This window comes from Lepidochelys olivacea (assembly GCF_965140295.1).
Source record: "Lepidochelys olivacea isolate rLepOli2 genome assembly, chromosome: 5".
Lineage (NCBI taxonomy): Eukaryota > Metazoa > Chordata > Testudines > Cheloniidae > Lepidochelys > Lepidochelys olivacea.
The window spans coordinates 111,283,148-111,306,005 of NC_140415.1; the positions used below are offsets into that span (position 1 = coordinate 111,283,148).

Consider the following 22,858-nt stretch of genomic DNA (forward strand, 5'->3'; position numbering starts at 1 on the left):
CTGGAGGTGAAGAGGTGAGCGGGGAGGGAGCCAGCAGTGGGCAGGAGGGTGAGGAGGTGGGTGGGGAGGGGTGGTGAGGAGGCGAGGGAGTCAGTGATGGGCAGGGAGGGTGAGGAGGCAAGTAGCGAGGGAGCCAGCAAGGGGTGGGAGAGTGAGGAAGTGGGTGGGGAGGGGTGAAAAGGCCAGTGGCGGGCAGCGGGGGTTGAAGAGGCAAGCGGAGAGGGAGGCAGCAGTGGCCAGGGTTGAGGAGGCAAGTGGTGAGCCAACAGCAGACGGGGGTTCTCGCGGCGGTATGGGGGTTTCTGGCAGGGGAATGAGGAGGTGAGTGGCAGGTGGGAGGAGGCGAGCAGTGGGTGGGGGACTGGGGAGAGATACAGCAAGCCAGCAGCAGGCCACGGAGTGAAGAGCGGCGCGGTGGCGGGGCCAAGTGGGGAAGAGGTGTGACCTGGGGCAGAGTGGGGGTGGAGCATGGTAGGACTGTGGGCGGGGCCGACAGCACCCTAATGCGTCACAATATTTTACTGTTGTGATCTGGTCACCCTAATATATACTCAATAGAGACGACATGTAGCGCATAGCATATATAACAATATAACAACATTTTAATACAACATAAGTTTGTAGATACTACTGCAAATACGCTGCCCCCCCCCCCGGAAGTGTCCCCCTTTTTGAATGTTCAAATATGGGAACCCTACCATTGACTTCAACAGTGGCTGAGGGCTGCCACTGAGCACCTCATGCCGAAGTCAAGCCTAGGCTTAAGCGTGGGCACCAAACACCCTGGCTCCTCCACTCCATACCCAGCGGCTCTCGGTGCGCCAAGACCAACCGGCGCCTGATCCGGCCGGAAGCCCCAGCTCCGGCTGGAAACTGGATCCAGCCCATTGCTGGCTCCGGTCCGACCACTTCTAACGATTAAGCAACAGGGCTGGCTCTAGCGGTGGTCCAGCAGGGCCCCATCACCCTGGCCCCCAACATCCAGGCCCACCCCCGTCGCGACGCAGCGCCCGCTCAGCCACCAGCTCGGCGCTGAGGGCAGCAGAGAGCGAAGCCAAGGGCGCGAAAAAAACACGCATGCGCGTTCGGAACCTTGGAGCAGTCGAAAACGAAGCTAACCTTCCAACCCTTTCTCCCCACCGGTTCCTCTTTTGCTGTCCGTTAAACTGACGCCGTTGTCATCATCGCGCTGCGTCCTTCATTCTGCGGTTCCCGGCGCCGCCCGCGCACGGTCAATTGGGGGGGGGGGGGAAGCGCAGGCTAGTTTAATGTGGTTGGTTCACGGCAACTTTTTTTTCTAGAGCGGGCGGGCAGATGGGGTGCAACTCCCTCCCCTAGGCCCAGACCGGCGACCTGCGCCCCGAGCATGGCTTCCAGCAAGCGCAAGGAACCGCTCCTGGCGGCGGCGGCGGCAGCAGCAACAGCATCAGCATCATCTCGGGTCCTGGAGCTGGAGGAAGAGCTCAGGAGCCTGGCTGAGGAGCTGAGTCAGTGCCAGGTACCAGCGAGAGGAGGTCCGCCCGGCAGAGCCCCCCGCCTCAGCTGGGCAACCCCGGTTCTTCCTCCCCTGCCCGGCCTCCCCCGGGTCGGGACCTTCGCGCCCCGCCCCGCCCCCGGGGCGCGCATCCTGCTCGGGCTGCCTTGGTCCTTGCCCGCCGGTGTAGCCTGGGCTAGGCAGGCCCGGAGCCCCCCTGCGGCCGGCCGGGCTCTGCCCCACCCCTTTGTGCCTGGGCCCGCGTTCACCCGCCTGCTCCACCCCGGAGCTAGCTGCATGTCAGGGGTGCCGACTTGCCCGCCCTGCCCCTGCGGGCTGCCCCCTGTCGCCTGCTGGAAAGAGGCGCCCGGCATGCCCCCGCCCCAGGTTAGGAGCTACCCTTGCCTCCTTCGGGGCTGCCTCCCAGCCAGAGCGACGAGTCCCGCGTGCGGTTGTGACAGCAATTTGGGGTTGCACCGTTTTGGTCCTCGAGAGAAGCCGCTTTGGCTTAAAAGCGAGGGTTTGTGGCACATTTGTCAGGCTGTTCCTTGACATGCGAAGGGTGGCCTGCTGTCCATTCCCTTGCTGAATAATTGTCCAAACGCTACAGAAAGCGGGGGTGATGCATCGTATAGAGACCCTTGGGTAGAATCTTGGCAGTTATAGTTTAATCGCTTCTGTTTGGTAATAGGCACATTTAATGAAAATGAGGAAGTCTAAGACCTTACTACAGCACTCTGCTATAAATATTTGCCAAACAAGAGGATTTTGGCAAGAGGGCTTGGCAATGGGGCCGTTGGGGTAGTAGTTCTCTGGCATGTTTTTTCCCACTCCTTTTGCAGAACTTGGCCTGGTTGGGTCTCTCCAGGCCCTTGTTAACAGGGTCAGGAAGGTCACAGGGGGAGAATAAAGCATCTCTGTTAGACCCTGTGGATGTTAATGTTGCTGAAGCAGTATTTATACCCACCACTTCTATGCCCCCCAGATGTAGGACTAGACAGCTAATGGAAGCATGGCTTCTCACTGAGCCTTATTGTGTGGGAATAATCCATGAGCATAGCTATGTGGAGGCACAGGACACCCACAGATCTTGGGATCCTCACTCATTGCCTAAATGATGAAGGGAGAGTTAAATAAGCTCTTCTGATAGTGAAAACTCACTGAATTTTCTCCTTCCCTCCACCTATGGGGGAAAAAATTCACTAAGAGAAGACTCTATGCACTAACTTGTTGGCTGAAGAGGAATTATAATATTGTTAAAGTGAGTTATAGCTGTAATGCACTTCACTTGAGTTTATTAAAATTGATTATATTCACATCAGAATAGAACAAATTGAGTTTCTTTTTTAACTAATTTATTTAGAAAGTTTTAACAGGTTTACAAATCATTGCCATGAAAATATCAGAGACAAAAAAAAAATTACAACAGTGAGGTTTTGTTTTGAGAAACATTATACAATCATATAGTCAGATCTCTTTATTTAATAGGGTGTTTTCATGTTACACACTGAACACCTTTACACTACCTACAACATGTTGATAAATTGAGTTTCTAATCACATTGGACGGTGTAGCTAGATATTAAAGTAACTAGGGCTATGTCTACAGCAGTTGGGAGCATGTGTCTGTGCACTGGTAGACAAACGCGCTAGCTCGGCTTGACCTAGTGCACTAAAATAGTGCGGTCACAGTGGCTAGCCCTAGGACAAACTCGCCCAACATCCTGGGTATGTATTCGGGTGCCTGTGCCACCACAGACACACCGCTGTTTTTAGTGCGCTACCTCGAGTGGAGTTAGCACAGGTAGACAGATGTGCTGGGAAGCATGCTTTCAGCTGCTGTGGAGACATACCTTGTAGTCATTCAAAAGCACAAATGGTAGTGAGACACCTAATTCCCACTGTAAGTCATTCGGAGTTAGACATGTAAATTTCCTGCTTCACAGACAACAGATTATATATTCATTCATTTACTTGTAGTAAATACATTCCCACTCCTCTCTTGTTGAGTTCATTCCGGCTGTAGTCAGGTGAACACCAAAATGAGATGTTTATTACCATATCTATAAACAGACACTTGTACTACACTCAGCTCCGAGCAGAACTGTTCATTCAAATGCTTTTCCCCAAGTGGGACAAGAGAACAGAATGGAAGTACTTTCAGTATTGTCCCATCCCTTTGGGGAACCAGAAGGTATGCTTTACAACTACAGTATGGTGGATAGAGGAACATCTGAATTTTCATTGAGGTAGTCACATACTCTTAAAGCTGAGTGGCAGCAGTTTAAAATTTCTGTTTTTTCAAATCTCTTCACAGTTTGCATATAATATGTAGGTCTGACTTTTGAACAATGAGTATATAGTTGTCTTAAAGAAAACTGAATATAAGAGTGTAATCAGGTAGGTTTCTGACATAAACTGGGCAAGTTTTCTGCCTCTCCTCCTCAGCAGTACACTTGGTGCTTGGTGAGCTGGGGCTCTCCAGTCTGGTGGGCTGCCATGTAGTTGGGACTCCTTGTGCTAGTTGGCTTCCTAGAAGAGCAGTACTTTATGTCCAGAACTGTGATATGTTCCCACAGCAGGAACATTTCAGTGTTTGTGAGACTAAATATTGATTTCAGTTCCATGGAAAACTTGAAGGTTTTGGGTTTTTGTTGCCATTTGAGATCAAATATTTTCAAAAACTCTTGCATTTTGTTATACAGAACTGAAATTCAGTTTCCCAGCTAGTTCTAATCCCAACACTTATACTAGAAACTCTTCCCAGCCATACCTTTTTGTCAGGTCTGAGTCACCTGTCAGTTCCAGGTACTCCTGAGCCATCTCTTGAGCCTCTACAACCCTTTCACAAGGGTCAGGGTGACTTGTACTAGGGGTTCACATGTCCTCCCAGGCAGTCTTTATCCTTACCTGATGAAACCGAACAGCTGCTGCTGCTGTTCCCTTTCAGGTCTCCCAATGGGAGTACTCTGGATACTCCCTGTTCTCTTCCTAGTATTCCCTGTTCTCTTCAGGTAGGGAGGTAAAGGTGTCTGTCTCTCTGTGACTCTACTGGGAGATAGGACCTGCCTATTCTGCTGTCCCTATCCCACCAAGCCTTGATGTAATCCAGTCTCCATCACGTGATATGGGAGGAAACTAAACAGATGCAGTGTGGTCACCACAGTTGTTTAAAAATCATTAATTAGTCTTCCCCCAAAATCATGAGATTTAAAAAAACTCCAAACCCTTTAATACATTTTGGATTCTTTTTATTTGCCTTCTGCTTTATGAGCCTTCAGGGTACATTAACTTCAAACTGTCAGGCTCCTCTGCACAACCAGACAGCTAGAAACCTTTCATTTTTTAAAATGAAAACTAAGATTCTCTGGCCATCTCTTGACTCCAGCAATTGGGGCTTGAAGAAGAAGAATAAATATTGTGAGACTCATGATAAAATTGTGAGAGTTGGCAATGCTGCCGGTGATAGCTTGGCCTGGACCTGGGCCACTCCTAAAAGTACCACCATCCTGTGGCAGGGAAAAATGTTTTTCTGAGAAGTGGCATCATTGCATTGTAATCCAGGATTACTGGATTATCTAAAGTGGGGTGGGTAAAATAAACTAGTAATTCAAAACGCCGATCCTATAGGTGATTTTTAATAATACTCAGAAGATAATTAATCTAGTTGAAGCTATGTGCATGGCTGCTTTTATCACACTTTCATTAACATTCAGAATGTATTATGCATGGTAATTATGCCTATGTTATGTCTGCAAAAAAGCATTGTATGGAGGTCTCTGGTCAGTTTAATGGCTAGCTTTACATTTCAGTACTTTCATTTTCCTTTATTCTTGATTCACTTACATAGTGCTTTTCTTGCAAAGGTCCACAAGCTATTTAGGTTCCAAAGACACATGGACTTGGGTGTAACTTTGTTTTTCATTGAGGTTTTACCATTCCCTTTCTATGGCTGGATTGATTTGGGAAGAAAAGGCATGCCAAAGGTCATACAGTGAATTATGACATGTCCGGTCTCTGTTACTTGCTTTAGCTGCTATATTCTGCTTTAGGTTTTTTTATGCGGCTCCCCATCACCTTGGTATCTGAGCATTTCCTATGTAAAAGAAATAGTAATAGTGAAATCTTTAGTGGGCTTCTTGGAGTCTCCAGATGTTTTCTATATGAAAAACTCTGACTAGGGTATTTTTTTCTTGTTGTTATGTGTGCTTGGATATTTTGGTTGATTTGTTTGTGCCATAGGTTTGTATCTATTTTTGTGGGCAGAAAGTGCCATTGCTGCAAGTGTCATTTTTGCTTGGGCAGGAAAGCTTTTTTGAAGTGGAAGGATTTGCCATGCTTGGTGAAGATGGTCAGGTTCATGATTTGCTAAATCTGTGAAAGTTAGTTCTATATCCTTATTGCCTTGGTTGAGAGTGCTATTTCTCTGGGTTTCACGTGCTTCATCCTGAGTTTTGTGATCTGTGTTGTTCCAGAGGAGCACAATTGTCGGGGGCAGGTCATACACGGGCAGTTTGGTCTTTCACATAGATATGTTTTGAGCTATTACTTGCTTTGAAGATTAGGCCCATGGCCTTGAACTGTCATCTGAAGTTGACTAGAAGCCTCTGGAGATACTTGAGCACAAGCTGTATGAGCTCGCAGCAGCTTGGACCATGGAGAGAAGTATTACAATTCTCTCTGCAAAGATAGTCATTCAAAGGCATGCTGCTGGCAGCTCACTTGTTCTTCAGCTAACAGAGATTAGGTGATTCTATTTTTCAGTTCTAAATATCATCTGGTTTTTTTTACTTTTGAGTCTTTACAGTGAAGTTAAAATAAAAATGTGTAAACTTATATAGCCTTTATATGCAGACAGCTTTTGTTAATTTGTTCTCCCTGACTGACATGCTGTTTCTACTAAGGATCAATGTGAAGGCCACTCCTTTGCAGTAGTGAGACTTTAGGGATGTAAGTGGCTGCAGCTAGGTAGCAGATCTCTCAGTTGTACCACATTACATGGTACTTTCTGCATTGTCTCTTTTATGTTCCTCCTTGTTCCATTGTACTGCGTGATGTCCCACATGGATGATCAGCAGTAGCTGGCTTTTGTGAGGGAAAGAGGCAGAGACCTTCCAATAGCAGATGTGGCCTTTGCTTCTCCATTTCCTTTTCCAAGATTCAGAGCGATGTTCCCTAGGAAGGAGCACAGTCATCCACTCATAGGCTTTTTTAGGCAGGGGAGGGATGAAGAAGTTGGCCTGCTACATTATTCATAGCAGGGGAGGAGAGAGAGGGGATGGAGAAGGTAGTGGAGCAGGCTCAGTTGCTGGGCACTTTACAGGCTAGGAGGTTCCACTCTGTCTCCCTTCTCCTGTCTTGTGAAAAATGTACATGTCTGGCCTTCTCTCTTTGACTTCCCCCCATCCATGCAGGAAAAGAACAGTAATTTCTTGGGGAGCTGAGCTCCTTTTCCCTTCTTCTCAGAGAGAAAAGGGTTGGGGGAGAAAAACCCACATGCATACTTGGTAGTACCTCTTTACTGGAGTATTCCCCTTTTGAAATCCATGGGACTGTTTACTGAGTTATAATGGTAGAATTGGTCCCTGTAGCAGACTCTCTGATGAGGAGTATTCAGTTATCCCTGAAAACTGACGTGCTTTTCATCTGAAACAGCTGAATATCTAACATAACCCAAGGAGTAGTATTCCTCCTTGATACTGTATGCTTGTTAATGTAGGATTTCTAAATTATGAAAAAATAGATAAAATTTATGTCATAACCATCTCAATGATAAAGAACATAAACTCCTCATTGCTGTTATTTCTTTGAAGTTTTATGTGGAGGTGTTTGAGAAGCATCTTGTCCTCTTCGCGTATCAGTTATTTCCTAAACAAAAGTGGGAAAAGTGCCATAAATCTAATAGTTTTCTGCCTGTGTGTCTCACTTATTATTTTTATGTTTTGGTTAGCCCCTTATAATGAAATGTTCTCCTGCCCAGGCCAAGGCTTTTTGGTTTCGTTCCGTTTTTCTTTGTGACAAAAATGGGTTAAACCAAAATACTCAGAGTAGAAAGTTTTGTAGTGATCTGAGTATTTCAGCAATTAAGGGCAGGTCTACACTTAAAACCCTGCATTGGCGCAGCTGCGCTAATGCAGTTGTGCCACTGTAACACTTAAGCTTTCCTGTCGGCCTAGCAACATCTTCACTTAACTGCATCTGTCAGTGTTGTTAATCTACCTCCCTGAGAGGCGGTAGCTATGTTGACAGGAGAAGATCTCCCGTCACGGGAGGGGGGTTAGGCCGGTATAACTACCTCGCTCAGGGGTGTGGATTTTTCATCAATGTCGACATCCATCTGTTTCTGCTTGAAAATGGGGTAAAGTCTCTGTACTTTCATTCATTAAATACCAGTTTGTTTTATTAGTGATTAGACCAAGACCATGCATTTATTGGTGCCGAGGGATGCCAGCTGTTTTTGTGTGTGTGTGTGTGTGTGTGTGAACTCAGATGTGTTGTCATAAGGAATCTGAGTGTGATGAGTCTGATTAGAACTGGTGCAGTTAATGATCAGGGCTTACCAGCGATGCCTTACAGATGGAGAAATAACTATGTTCTGTAGTTAATTTATTCTGTTTTCAATTGCTTATAACTTTGGCAAACTTTAACTTGTCTGGACTGAAATTTTTCGTGCTAAGTTTCTGCAACCTGATGAACTTTTTTTTTGGAATGTTTGAGAAAAAAACATTCAATTGTTGCTGAGAGTAGGGCTGGTTAAAACCAGACATTTTTGCCAACATTATTTTTTTTCCATACCACTTTTATTTTTATTTTTTTTAAAGATCTCTAGTAGCCCTGGGGGTCTGGTGCAGGGACTGGTTTCCTGGCTCCCATAGGAGTGCACTTTTCCCTAGGCCAAATGGTATGGTGAATGGGGAGATGAAGCTGCTGCTCCTGCAGTTACTCTCCGCACATTGAAGTTGTAATTCTGTGGAGTTTGGAGTTTGCTTAATGCGACTGGAATGTTTCAAAAATTAAGAGCACGTGTCTAAAAAGTTCTACTGAGCATGTGCAAATGGTGATCTCCCCTCCCCTCCTCACCCTCTAAATGGTTTATAACTTAACCATATCTGAACAGATTTTCACTGTCCTGTGGAAGGCACCTCTTCAATCTCAGGACTATCTTCCTACCAAATTTTAAGGTCCTGCTCTAAACTCTGAGGTTACTAGAAATCTTTTTTTTTTCTAAACTGTTTTTTTTAATATTGGCAAATGAAATATAACAGTTTTTAACCTGCCTCTCTCAGCAACAATCACACAGGTTTTGCTGAAACGTTAAAAAACAGTTCATCAGGAAGCACAGAGCAATCATGAGCCATTTTAGTCCAGACAGTTACATTTTGTGAAAGTTACAAGCAACTGAAAACAGAAAGATTAGGCATCCTTAGCTACAGAACATAGTTACTTCTTCACCTAGCATTAGACCGAAGACTTAGCCACACTGACTCTCAAAATGAATATGCCAAATTTATGTGCTTGGTTATGCCGTCTGTAAAACGGGGTTACTCCTGCATTTCCATATTCAGAGGTGCTTTGAAACTTAGATGAATGAGCATTATGCAAATACAGAGCATCATTAACAAACAGCAGCCAAAACTCCTAACTCTCAGCCCATTAGATCTAACCATTAGATCACCAGAATCAAGGATAAAATCCATGAATTTTGATGGAAATTTTGATTTCCAGCATTTTACTACTGTCTGACAAATAGTTCTGTAACCGACTGGCAAAGTGTGTGCCATGTTCCTTTCTAATGGCTAGTGCATAAAAAAAGTTAACAACCTACTACTGCTATTTGCTCTGGTACCTTTAGCTCAAGTAGTGGGGCTCTGTGCTGTGTTTCTGAAGGTTATGGATTCAAATTCTGATGGTGACTTAGGTAGGATTTAGTTACAGTTGAACAGAATGGAGTTTATTTTTTCATTTTCTTAAAAAAACCCAAACCAAAAAAAACCCTAAAAAATTCTATACAAAAAATGATGTTAAAAGAATGTTAACATCATTGAGTCAAACACTAAGGGCTTGTTTACATTAACCACAGGATCGACGGGCAGCAATCGATCCAGCAGGGGTCGATTTATCGCGTCTAGTCTAGTCTAGACACGATAAATTGACCGCTGAGCGCTCTCCTGTCGACTCCACCAGAGCGAGAGGCGCAGTGAAGACCCTGCGGTTGAGTAGATTTTAGTACATCGACTTCAGCTATGTTATTCACGTAGCTGAAGTTGCGTAACTTAGATTGATCCCTGCCCTAGTGTAGACCAGGCCTAAGAAGGCAAGAGGCGCCAGGTTAACGGTTGGCTGAAGGTATGCAAAGCATGGGGATAATCTTCTTTGTGCATCTTTTAAAAAGAACAATGGAAGCTGCTGGGTGCTGAGCTCTTGAAAATCTGGCACAGTACATAATCTTCTCTGACAGCTAGCCCCAGCACTGGTGATGCGGGGTGACTGCCTCCAGGCACCTACTGTTCCAAGGCTCCCGGGACTGCTGCTCTGAAGGCCTCTGGGACGGCCCCTGGGACTGCTGCTACTCCGGCAGCCCCTGAGACCAGCAGTGCTGGTGCCAGTTGCCTGGGTCCGCTCCAGCAGCAGCCGATGCAGCTGTTCCTGGGGTCTGCCCCAGCAGCCGTCCTGTGTGATTGGCTCTGGGGTCCACTGCTCCAGCAGTGGCTGGTGCGACTGACCCCAGGGCTGACCCCGGGACTGCTGCTTGGGTGCTCCTGGGGTGAGCTGCCTAGGGTCACCCGAGTAGTGGCTGGTGTGGCTGGTCCCAGGCCCACTCCTGGGAGGACTGCTCGGGTGTTCGCCGGGGCAGCCCAAGCGGCAGCCAGTACACCTGACCCCGGGGCCAGCAGCTTGGGTGGCCCTGGGGTCAGCCGCACCAGCTAAATTTGTGACTTTTGTGTCCTCCATGACAGACTCGCAGCCTTAACCATAAGTCTACTGCGGTGGAATTTTTCAATCTTTTTAAAAAGTCACTTTGGTATCATTTAGTGCAGACATGAACATTGATTATGTTTCTGTTTTTGATACCGAAATATCAGGTCAGTCTTGTCAATTAGAAATGAGTTGAAATGAACATTTTCAGCAAAATTGGTAATATTAAGACTTCATGGTCAAAAACGAATGTTTCCCTGTGAAATTATGAATAAAGGCAGACAATGTCAAACCATTAGTACCTGTTACAGTTTTTAAGGCGTCTGTATGGTGCTCTTGTATAGACTAAATACTGCTGCCAAAACACGGCTATAACAAATTTATAATTTCAGTAGTCCATACGTACGTCAAGCAATATGAGTTCTGAATAAGAATGTAATCTCTGTGGTATAGTAAATGACAGTACGTTTCCTTTTGTCACTTTCTGTTCAAAAGAATACTCCTTCTTTGTTGCCTAAATTATTAGTAGAGACAACACAAAAGGAAATTCTTTTAAACTGATAAAAGAGAGACACATTTTAAGTTTTTATTCTAATACCACAAGATTAGGTGTTCATTGTAGACTCTAATATTGCAGTATGAAGGAATTTCAAAAAATAGATTTTTATAGTGCCAGCCTTAAAGACATTTTATCTTTGAGCTGATTGGACTGATAACTTCAAGATATATATTTTCTTCCTGATTGTGTCTGTCTTGCAATTATATATGATTGTGCATACTGTGTGCTTCCATTGATGAGACTTGTGAACTTGAAAATAACTCCATTGTTGGTTTAGAGCCTGATTTTTCTAAAGTGCTAATCGCTTCTGGTGAGGTACTGAATACCCTTATCTTCCAATGACTTTAAAGAGACTTTGAGTTGCTGAGCTCCTCAACTATCAGGTCCTATAATGCACCAGAATATTCTATACCATGTATTCACTTATTTAGTAGAACTGGATCATGGGGACTGTATTTTTATTAAAGGGTTAATTATGTGACTGGAAATTACATAGAGCACCAGCACAGTAGGATGCAGAGACTCTGCAGTGCTGGCATATTAGCGATGTAATTTTAAAACCCATGTGACAGACACATCAAGAAGCAAGTGTATGTGTAAAATTGTGTGTAAAATTCATACCACAGCTTGATTAAAGACTTCTTCCCTTTAGCTAGAAAACTTCATTTTAGATGGTAGGGGAGACCAAAGAAATACATCTTAAGAATTTTATTGCTACAGTATTTTACTATTTGTAACATCCATGTTTTTGCATGCCTTTTCAAAAAATTCTTTACAAGCTAATCTGATATTTGCTTATCTCAGTAGCCTATTTTGCATTTCCGTACAAATTCTTCCAGCCTGACAATCATGCATAATTTCACTTCATATTGAAATATTCACTTCATAACATAAAGAATATACAATCTCTGATTATTTTACCTAGAGTTTTTCCTAAAAACTACAGTAAACCAATAGCTCCCTCTGTCCTCCATCGCTTTCATTTTTCTCTTTCAGGGCATTCACTGGTAAAATTCTGTCATTCATATTTTTACAGTAAATGCATTGTTTCCTAAGTTTGTGTCGCCAATTTTTCCTTTTGTTTTGGTGATATTCCACTTCTTGAAGTCAGGAGATAAGGAACACTTCCCTTTTCCGGTGACCTGTTGTTTGTATGTATATATCAAAGCTTTAGATGTTATAACATCTTAAGTATTCTGTCAATTGGTTATTTATTTCAGTTTATGCTAACTATTAAAATGAGCCCTGATCCTAAACCCTAGATGAGGTAGATACTTATTTAATATATACAGTTATTACAGAGGAAGCAGACTTCCCCAATGTCTCCATGTGCACAGCACTATGAGTAGCAGAAATGTAAACAAAATTCAACCCCCTCCATATAGTCATTCCTCACTACCCAGACTCTCATAAATGTCTTGTTGCTCAAGGCAAAGGAGAAGATGCATTTATGTTTTGTTTCCTGTTTGTCAGTATGTCTTTCACAGCTGCATTGCAAGCATCTCCTACAGCCTAAGAATTTGATTCTGTTACTTTGGAAAGGAGCTGAAGAATTGGCTGAAAAAATCTTTTTTTATTATTTAGATCAGAAATGTTCAAATCTTATTATGCTGAGGATAGCATTTTCAGGTTTCCAGCAAACAGGTGGCTATCCCAATTTTGATGTATATTTACATACCTTTTTAATAATAAAATAAATGGCCAGAGCAGTATTTTTATTTATATTTCCCTTCAAAGGGGAATAGAAATTGTATGAATTCACTTGCAGTAAGAAGCTGCAGTTGATCACCTGGAGTGAAAGGGCAATAGGAAGCCATGTCTTGTGACTCTAGTCCATGCCTCATGCACTTCTGATTTTTTTTGTCCCAGCAAATGTTTATGTTGTTGTTGTTGTTCATGCAACATGAACTTTATGTAGCGCTTGTTTGTTATTAGTCTATACTCACTGATTAGGTCCTGCTCCTGCTGCCATTAAAATAAACGGCAAAACTGTTTGTTTCAATGTGAGTAGGACCAGAGCCTAGGTTATTCATTTCCATATGTCTGCCAATATGATTATGATGAGGTATAATTATTTTCATTCCAAACTGAAGAAGAATTCCATTTTTTGTTTCAAAACTGTCACTTTCTCCATTTGAGACGTGACCTGCAATCATTGTAGTTGCTTTGCTGTTCAGGGGAGATCATCTCACTTTCAGTTTAGTTCCCAAAACACTCTGAATATTTATGTTTTATACATCTCTATTTCCAGCCTCCACACTTGGTCCCAGAGAGAACAGCTTCTTTCTCTGACATACAGTGTTGTTGTGGATAATTTTATTTTTAATGAGTAATTTTGGGGAACTTTTAAATGACATCTGTATTCTACCCTCTCTGTATAAGTTCTCAGCTGCTCAGGGTACACTCTTGCTGACCTCTCTGAGCAACTAACGTACATTGAGTAGATGGAACAGACCTTGGATACACTGAAGATTGATCTATCCCAGGTCTTGACAGCTGTAGAGATAACTTTCTGTGCCAACTTCAGGCTGGCTATGCAGCCCTGTTTCAGAAGAAATTTTTTGGCTCCTAAGACCATTCAGGGAGCAGTCTTACCAAGTCCATTAATTGTGCCAAGAGTTTAAAAATGCCGTTTGAAATTTTTTTTCTTAACACTGTAATAATTGTCAGCTAATGTTATTACTTCTATTAGACCAAACCTGTAATTTTTTATAGATTTAAATCAAAACATTTTAATAGCTAAAAATGTTTCTCTAGTTTGAGAGAAGTAAGGCTAAATATTGAATGGTAACTTTCTGCACTCAGTGATTGACATTTTACAATTGTTATAATTAGAATTCTGTACATGTACATGTCTTACTGCTAATTTTCTTTGCAGGTGTTAAAGTTCACCAAGACTTTAACCAAGGGAAGTGTAAATCATAGATTTATTGTAAGAAGCATGTGGCTGAAAACATTAATTCTTATGTTAAATTATTTTAACATGACTCTTTTGGTCTCCAGGATTGACAAAAAGTTGCATCACCATGCTACATTTTTATAATGAACGTAAAAGGCATTCATTGATTAGGATCACAGTGTCTTACCACTAATACACTGAAGTTTAGATGATGCCTGGCACCTTCTCCTCCTAATTCTGTGTTTGCCCATTCATAGTTTGAAGGGGAAGACTGGTCCTTAAATGTTGAGTCCTACCGTCCAAAACAAATAGTATAGGTAGAACAGTTACTGCTTTTTTGGGTTCTGTAATTTAATGCAGTTGAATTGATTAATAGGTGATTTAACATTCTTTTAAAAAAGAAAATGTACATTTTCATTCTGTATTGTTTCAGCACCCATGTTCACAAACTTTTTTCAAACTTCAGTTATGGTTTGAAGAGTTGGGTAAAAATTTTGGTTGCTTTTTACTTTATGTAAATGAGATCATTCTTCCCTACCTCTGATATACTGCCACAGACTGATAGCATTTCTTATTGGAGCAATTCATACTCCTGAGAGAATTCTGTGCTACTGTGCAATGCAGAGTTTGCACAGAATTCCATGTTTCCCCTGCAGAATTGGGGCTGCAGAGCTGCTGGCCACCACTAGGGGCACTGGACTCTGCAGAGCCCAGCTCACAGTGAGCTGAGCACCCAGCCCGGCAGGGATAGAGGCTGCACGCTCTGGCTGCCCAGCTTGATCCTCATTTTCCCAGGGACAGGGGTGGGACCGGGAGACCCAGCTATGGCAAAAGGTGAAAAAGGGCAGGGCTGCACCACACCACATTCCCCGACAGGACAGTAAAGAAGCTCGAGGGAGTAAAGGCTCTGGAGGTACAGATGTCTGGACAAGAGGGTGCCCCATGGCTAGGCTCTTGGGGGAGAGGGGTGCAGGTGTCTGGGCTCTGTTGATGTCCGCAGCTGGGCTCTGCGGGGAAGGGCCTGCAGGTATCTGGGCTCTGGGGGCCCACAAAGCCCCCTTCATTACCCCCCAACTTGGAACAGGGTTGTCGGATGGGTTTCTTTAGCTCTCTACTCCTGCAGGAATCTTTTTTGCTGTTCTGTATTGTTGACACACTTGTTGACAGGTATTTTGAAATAAATTACCAAAATAATTGAAACTGGAGTGATTATATTGTGTTATTTTGACAAATAACATATGCAGGATTTTGTAGAGTTTTAAAATATTGTGCACAGAAATTTAATTTTTCTGGTGCATAATTCCTCGAGGAGTAAATGCTTTTAGTTTTAAAAGACAGGCATGCCTGCGTCCTCAACAAAAAAACAAATAAACTAAAAACAATGACCATTGTTCTCCCAAAAATTTCACATTCTTATCCCAGGGTTAGTTTTTTCTGGAAGGTTTGGTAACATGTAGGGAAATAAGTTAACCTAGAGTCTCATTAAAGTAAGGATTCTAAATAGAAGTCACAGAAAGATTGGGGGAGGGTCCCTGCCATAAAGAGGAGTTTTTTCCTTCCCCTAGCCCAGGTGCAAGGAGAAATAGGAATACTATAAACATCTCTGTAAGCTACTTAAATGACTTTTAAATCGATAAGTGTTTACTATTTTACCACCTTTGCAGGTGAGGCTGAAGAAAGTGCAAGTCCTGAGTCTTTCTGCATTGTGCCAGGGTAGAAAAACACTCTTTTCTGAGTTATGTGCCTCTGATGGTTGCCGGATGCAGTATTTTCTCCTCCTTTCTAGGGAGACCCTCCCTTTCAATATCTTTCCCATTAGTAATCTGCCTTTATAGCTAGCAGGCAGGAATTTTCAGTATAAAGTATTGGACAGTCTCCAGTATTTAGTCTGAGTCTTGTGAGTGTATATCCAGTTCCTGGAGTCATGTGAAAACATTAGAATCTCAGCTTTCATTTAAAAAATAAAGTTAAGGTTCTAATGCTCTCAGTTGCAGAGAAGCTTGGAAAAAGTGACACACTTGTGGTGGAGGTAAGGAAATCCCAAACCAAGAAGGTAAATAAAGAAACCCAAAAATATATTTTAAAAAATCTGATGATTTTTAAGCCACCCACATGATTTTTGGTAACCTGATGTATGTTTTTAAAAGGATTGGGATTGCAATATTGGGTTACTTCTTCAGTTCTTGATGAATTTGTAGGTCTGCAAACCAGGATAGCATTAAGATTTCTGCATACTTACTGTCTGCTATTATAAGGTAAATTATGAAATGTAAGTTTAACTTCTATATTTAGGACTGAGTGATTTGTTTGGATGCCCATGCCAACCCGGTATCCATTGGCTACAATGGTTGTAATAAATTACCTGAGAGAGAAAAGAATTAACACTGTTTATTTACCACTGCGCTTTTTTGAAAAAAATTGTTTAGACATACTTGTGTTCCCTCCCCCTTTGCCCCATAGTTCTTCTCTCCATTGTGCTGAAGAGCTTTGTCTTGATTTATAATTAAAGTAGTGCTATTTAGAGTTGAAGACCCACTGACTTATTGATTTTCTTCCCTAAATAATTTAAAAGAAATCACAATTCTATCATTATTATTTAGTGTATTTTTATTTGACTTCATTTTTCTTTGTCTTTTATGTGAGTGTTTGTATGTTGATGCTTTTTTCCTGCTGTAGTTATAAGATGTTTGGTATCTTAAAAAGATTTTGAACTAATTTTAAAAAATACTGTAGTACTTCTGTTTTTCACTGACAAAGTATGCTTGGAAGCCCAAAAAGAAATTATTTCTAAATTTGGAAAATATTGGTATCTTGTATTCTGTTTCAGCTGGAGAAGGAGCAACTATGGCATTTAAAATATATGTTCTGAAATATCTAGATCTTTGGGAGTGTGATGGGGTGGCACCCACCACGAGTCTCCCCTGGCTGATTGTGTGTGCCTGCACTTAGTCTGCGGTGACCTCTGTCAGTGGTTTCTCAAGCACGTTTTCAATGACTCAGACCTGTGGCTGAGTCACGCACACTGAGTCTGTATTTGAAACCAACCCTACCCCTTCTGGGGTATGCAGTCCATCAGGGGCCTATCCCAGTACCCCTCCATTGACATCTTTGTGGCCCTCCATGGGCTCAGTCTTTAAATAATCCTGGTCCTGGTATGATGCCATACCCTGCAGGCCTCCCTGCCTCAGTCCCACAGCCCCTTCTTGACTAGTCTTCAAATAGTCCTTTGACTGTGCTACAGCCCTGTACCGCAGCACTTCCTCCCTGGAGACTCTTCATGCTCTCTGGGTCTTTCTGGCCCCAGCTGTTCTTCTGTCTTCAGTCCCAGCAGCCACCCAGGAGCTCCCTCTTGCTCCCCTGGTGCCTGCCATCAACTGATCTGTCCATGGTCCTGATGCTCCTTCAGCCAGCTCGGAACACAGTCCTCATTCCTCCAGCTCTAGGTGACAACTCACTGTCTCTAGCTCTGCCGTTTCTAGGGCCCTGAGTGGCTACTCCCTGCAGTCTTTCTGATTGGTTGCTTCCCCACAGCCACTCTAGGCCACTTGCAGGAGTTCTCTACTTCCACCTTCTGGGACGGGATGTGGTAGGACTCTGAGGCCTCCAGCAGGGGCCTCTTGCCCTAGTCTGGTGGTTCTCAAACTTTTGTATTAGTGACCCCTTTCACACAGCAATCCTCTGAGTGTGCCCCCCCTTATAAATTAAAAACACATTTTTTATATTTAACACTATTACAAATTCTGGAGGTGAAGTGGGGTTTGGGAGTGGAGGCTGACAGCTCGCAACCGCCCCATAGTAACCTCACAACCCTCTGAGGGGTCAGAACCCCTGCCCTAGTCCACTCTATCACAGGAAATAACGTATAATACCAGTGAGGGGGTTACAAGTAGTTGATGGAAACCAGCTTGGGGCTCAATTAATTGTTGTGTAATTTACGTTAAACTCTTGGATGAGATATTCTTGTAGAGAGCACAACAGTTTAAAATGAAAATTGGTCTTGTAACAAGTTGACACCATGTAAAGTGCAGCTATTACATGGTCCTTTATTACTTCATAAGTATTCTTTTAAATAAAAATTAAAATGATGAAACCCCCCCCCCCATGCTGCCCCGGTAAATCACATCCTGCTGCCATTGAAATCAATGGAAAATTGTGTAGAGCAGAGCCTGGTACAAACCCTGTTGAAGTCAGTGGAAAGACTCCAATTGACTTCAGTGGGCTTTGGATCAGGCCCTATACACTTATCTTACTGTGGAGCTATGCTTATGGCTCTGTAGTTAAGATTTCAGATAAGTTCCATTGTGAGCCCTATTTCTAGCCTCCTTATAACTTTGGATATGGACACTAATTTGTCCAAAAATTATGAAATTTACTCTGAAGGTTATGGAGAAATTTTCTGCAAAGTTGGAAGAAAATTCTTTGGTTGATGAGTAATAGAACACTCAAAAGAATACCCTGATTTGAAAACTTGCCCAATACTTATTTGAGTTCCTCTAGTTAAAAAAAGCTTGTTACTACCCTTTCATATTTTCCAGATAGTTAAATCTTGAAAACTAGTATAGAGGCTGCCATTTGAAGGAAATAAGATGTAATTAAGTAAAATAACTAATGATTATTATACATAATGGTAATAGTTATAGCCCTTTGTGTGGGATAGTATATTAGCCTTTAGGATCCCATGTGGAGGTATAGATCTGTTTTGCTGACTCACTCTGGAAATCAGACCACCAGGGGTCAAATTGAAAAATAAAATATAGTGGCACTCTTCCACGCTCTACCCACAAAATAAATTGCCCACTTGAGATACTAAAATCAGCTGCTGCTCTCAGAATTGTGCAGATGTTCAAAATATGTTCACGTATGCTCTCTGGGTTGTGCTCATCTCAATGGATTTGGCTTTTTGATTGAGGAAAAATGTGGTGGTAATCTCCTAAACCCAACCCACTTGTGGTGCCAAAATGAACTTTCACTCACAGTAGATTGTATAGACTTTCATAATATGATATTTTTTCTTCTTTGTTTTATACTTTGATATGGAGTGAAATAATTAATGGTGTCATTTTAAATTATCATCATAGGCATTTGAGCTAACACCCATTGAAATGAATTGGGCAGTTTATACCTCTCAGAGTTCTTGTTTCAGGCTCTTTGCAAACTCAGGCAGACATAGATTTATAGATTCCAAGGCCAGAAGGGGATTATTATGATCATCTAGTCTGACCTCCTATATAACATATTCCATAGCGTTTCCCCAAAATAAGTCTTAGAGCATATCTTTTAGAAAAACACCCAATTTTCATTTAAAAATGGTTAGTGATGGAGAATCCACCCCAACTCTGGGTAAAATGTACCAATGGTTAATTACTCTTGTGGTTAAAAAATGACACCTTATTTCCAGTCTGAATTTGTTTAGCTTCAACATCTAGCCATTGGATCATGTTATACCTTTTTCTGCTAGATTGAAGAGTCCATTATTAAATATTTGTTCCCCACGTAGACACTTATAGTCTATAATCAAGTCACCCCTTAACCTTCTCTTTGTCAATCTGAATAGATTGTGGTTTTTGAGTCTATCACTATAAGCATGTTTTCTAATCCTCCAATCATTTTCTTGGCTTTTCTGTGAATCCCCTCCAATTAATCAACATCCCTCTTGTATTGTGGGCACCAGAACTGGACATAGTATTCCATCAGTGTTTTACCAGTACCAAATTCAGAAGTAAAATAACGTCTCCACTCCTGCTTGAGATTTCCTTATGTATTCCAGGATCACGTTAGCTCCGTTGGCCACAGGTCACACTGAGAGCTCATGTTCAAATGATTACCTGCCACAACAATCCTGAAATCTTTTTTAGAGTCCTTGATTCCCAGGATAGAGTCATCCATCCTTTAAGTATCATCTACGTTCTTTGTTCCTAGATGTATACATTTATTTTAGCCATATTAAAATGCATATTGTTCGCTTGCTCCTAGTTTACCAAGCAATTCAGATCGCTCTGAATCAGTGACCTGTCTTCTTCCTTATTTACTACTCCCTCAGTGTTTGTGTCATCTGCAAACTGTATCCATGATGATTTTATGTTTTCTTCTAGGTCATTGATAGAAATGTTAAATAGCGTAGGGCCAAGAACTGATCGCTGAAGGACTCCACTGGAAATACACCTTCTCAATGACTATTCTCCATTTACAATTACATTTTAGACATATCAATTAGCCAGGATTTAATCGATTTAATGTATGCCATGTTAATTTTATGTCGTTCTAGTTTTTAATCAAAATACTGTGCAGTGCCAAGTCAAATGCTTTACAGAAGTCTAAATATGTTACGTCAACATTAATACCTTTATCAACCAAATTTGTAGTCTCATAAAAAAAAAAAGATATCAAGTTAGTTTGACAGGATCTATTTTCCATACACCCATGTTGATTTGCATTATATTACCCTCCTTTAATTCTTTATTAACTATTACTATCAGCCACTTCATTATCTTCCCCGTTCGGAATCATTGTAGTCCTGACAGGGTTATAATTACCCAGGTCTTCCCGTTTACCCATTTTAAAAACTGTCACAATATTAGTTTTTTTTCCAGTCTTCAGGAACTTCCCCTGTGCTCTAAGACTTATTTAATATCAACATTAATGGAATAGCAATCATCTCAGCCAGCTCTTTAAAAACTTTGGGTGCAAGTTATCTGAACTTGCTGATTTAAAAATGTCTGACTTTTGTAGTTTCTGTTTAAATCCTCCAGAGCTACGAGTAGAATGGAAAGAGTGTTGTCACCATATGATGAGACTGTATCATCTGCTTTTTCTCCAAATACACAACAGAAATACTAATTGAACACTTCTGCCTTTTCATTATTATTATTGATACTTCAATGGACAAATACCATTGTTTGTTTGGAGGTCCAGATGAAGGTGGTTGGGACTCAGCAGGAGGGGTGTCTGGGTGTAAGGGGGCTAGAGCTCAGCAGGGGGTTCTGGTGTGGGGGGGCTCAGTGATGGGGTCCAGATGCTGGGGGAGTGAGGCTCAGTGGGGTGGGGATCCAGGTGCAGCTGTTTGGGGTGTGGATCTGGGTGCGGGTGGCAGGAGGGTCTAGGTATGAGGGGGTTTGGATGCACAGAAGTTGGGCAAATGTGAGAGTAGCTCCCTGTACAGTGATTCCTCCCCCTGCAGCTGAGGAGCAATGGGTGCGGGAAGTATGGGCTGGGGGGAGTTTGCAGAGCTTCCTACAGCTGGGGGAGAAATGTGGGGATGGGTCTGATCCAGCCCTGGTTGCCGTGCAGGGGAAGAAGTCGTCCTGTCCTCCCCAGCCCAGCCAGGACTAGCAGCTGAGCCTGGTGCAGGGTAGGAGCCACCAGCCGGGTCTTCCCCAGTCCTGCTCCCTACCTCACAGTGATTTACCTTTCTGCCAGCTGCACTGGGCACCCGAAACATACTGCTCGTGAGGGTCGCATGACCGCTCTTGTGGCTTCCTTTTGCTTCCTCATCAGAAAGTTATTTTTCTACAGGGAAGCAAAAAAATCTGAGGGAGATATAAATTATGCGCAGTGGCGCAGAATTCCCCCAGGAGTAGTAGTTGCATGGAGATCTTGTTTATCCTGAAAGAGCCCAGCTGGTTCAGTTGTGGCACATCTTAAAGTGTAAGTGTGCACTTTTAAAGAGCCTGGCAAGGCATTTCAGGATAATGCTTTCAAGATGTGCAGTAACAAGTACTTCTGTGGAGGATTTTTTTGAGCACAAAATGCAGGAGATACTTCATAATGCTGAGCAAAGTCTTTTACTAAAGATTTGACTTCTGATTTGTTTTCTTACCTCAAAACTTGACAACTAGAAATCTAAGAACTGAACGTATCTTAAAGCAATAGACAATGCCACAAGATAATGGCATTTTTAGTCTAAATTAACTGTATGGATTGCCCCTTTTTTGGCCTGGCTTTAGTAACTTCATGAATGTGTTTAATTTTGTCTGTCTTTAAGTTTCAGCACTTTCTCTACTAGGAGCTGAACTCCAGCACTTCTGCTGAATTAAAGGTGACTTGTAAGGGAGTTCAAAACAAAACAAAGCTGATATATGGCCTTTCTTCCTTACAATGGAAGAAGGATTGAAAGGCTCTTGTTGCTTGTTTCTACACTAGAAATATCAGGAATGCGAATTCCCATGCCACGTGGGCGGAAGAATTCCCTGTCAAAATCTGTAAAGCCACCAAATCTTTCAAATTCTTCCATGATACATGTGTGCTGGCATGATACATGTGTGCTTCCATGATACGTGTGTGCTGGCATCAGCCCCGTGCTGCTCCTGGCTTGCGGGGAGGGCCCTGGCTTCAGCCCCACACCGCTCCCAGCTGGGACAGGGACAGGAGCTGCTGGCTTAAGCTCCATGCCGCTCCCGGCTTCAGCGCTGGGGCTCGGAGCACCGAGTTTCAGATGTGGACTCCGCAGCCCCCCTGAAAGGGCTTGCAAACCCCCAGGGGCTGCGAACCCCCAGTTGAGAACTGCTGCTCTAGTCATCCATAGTGTTTATGGTAGACAAGAGCTGAATATCTAATTTTGGGGGATAATAGCACTCTTTTTGAAACACCCCACTCCTGGTTGTCTTCATACACCATAGAGAAGCAAAAATGGCACAACCCCTCCCCCACTTTTATTTTATTTTTTTGCAAGCTTATAATATTGGTTCACCAGTCTCTGTTACATGACTTAAGTGCTTTCCTGCTTCAAGGCTCAAGTCTGTGAGTATTCCCATTCCTGTCAAGCAGGTGCTTCAGTGCTTTTCCTGAATCAGTACCTCGGTGGAATTACTGTGGTTTTTGTGATCTGTCAAATGCAGTTTGGTGGCAGTGATATAATTCACTTTACAGCAACTACAGTATTTTGGTATTTCCTTGCGCCCCCCCCCCCCACTCCCCTCGCTTTGGTATTGCTGAAGCCCAATGCATTGGGGGAGGGGAAGTGGGGATGTTTTACTAGTTGTTAAGAAAAAGGCCTGGAACCCAGAATGGGCATG

At 42.9% G+C, this 22,858-nt stretch overlaps 1 protein-coding gene across 4 annotated transcripts in view; it reads left to right on the forward strand.

Annotated features, from left to right (window-relative positions):
• The first annotated feature begins 657 nt into the window (after positions 1 to 657).
• Positions 658 to 22,858, forward strand: part of CNTLN (centlein) — a 294,736-nt gene continuing 272,535 nt past the window's right edge. For all 4 annotated transcript variants that reach the window (XM_084628742.1, XM_084628743.1, XM_084628746.1 and 1 more), the window contains exon 1: positions 658 to 1,498. In XM_084628742.1, the coding sequence (XP_084484868.1) occupies positions 1,367 to 1,498 (132 nt within the window). In that variant the 5' untranslated portion in view covers positions 658 to 1,366. The remainder of the gene's footprint in view (positions 1,499 to 22,858) is intronic.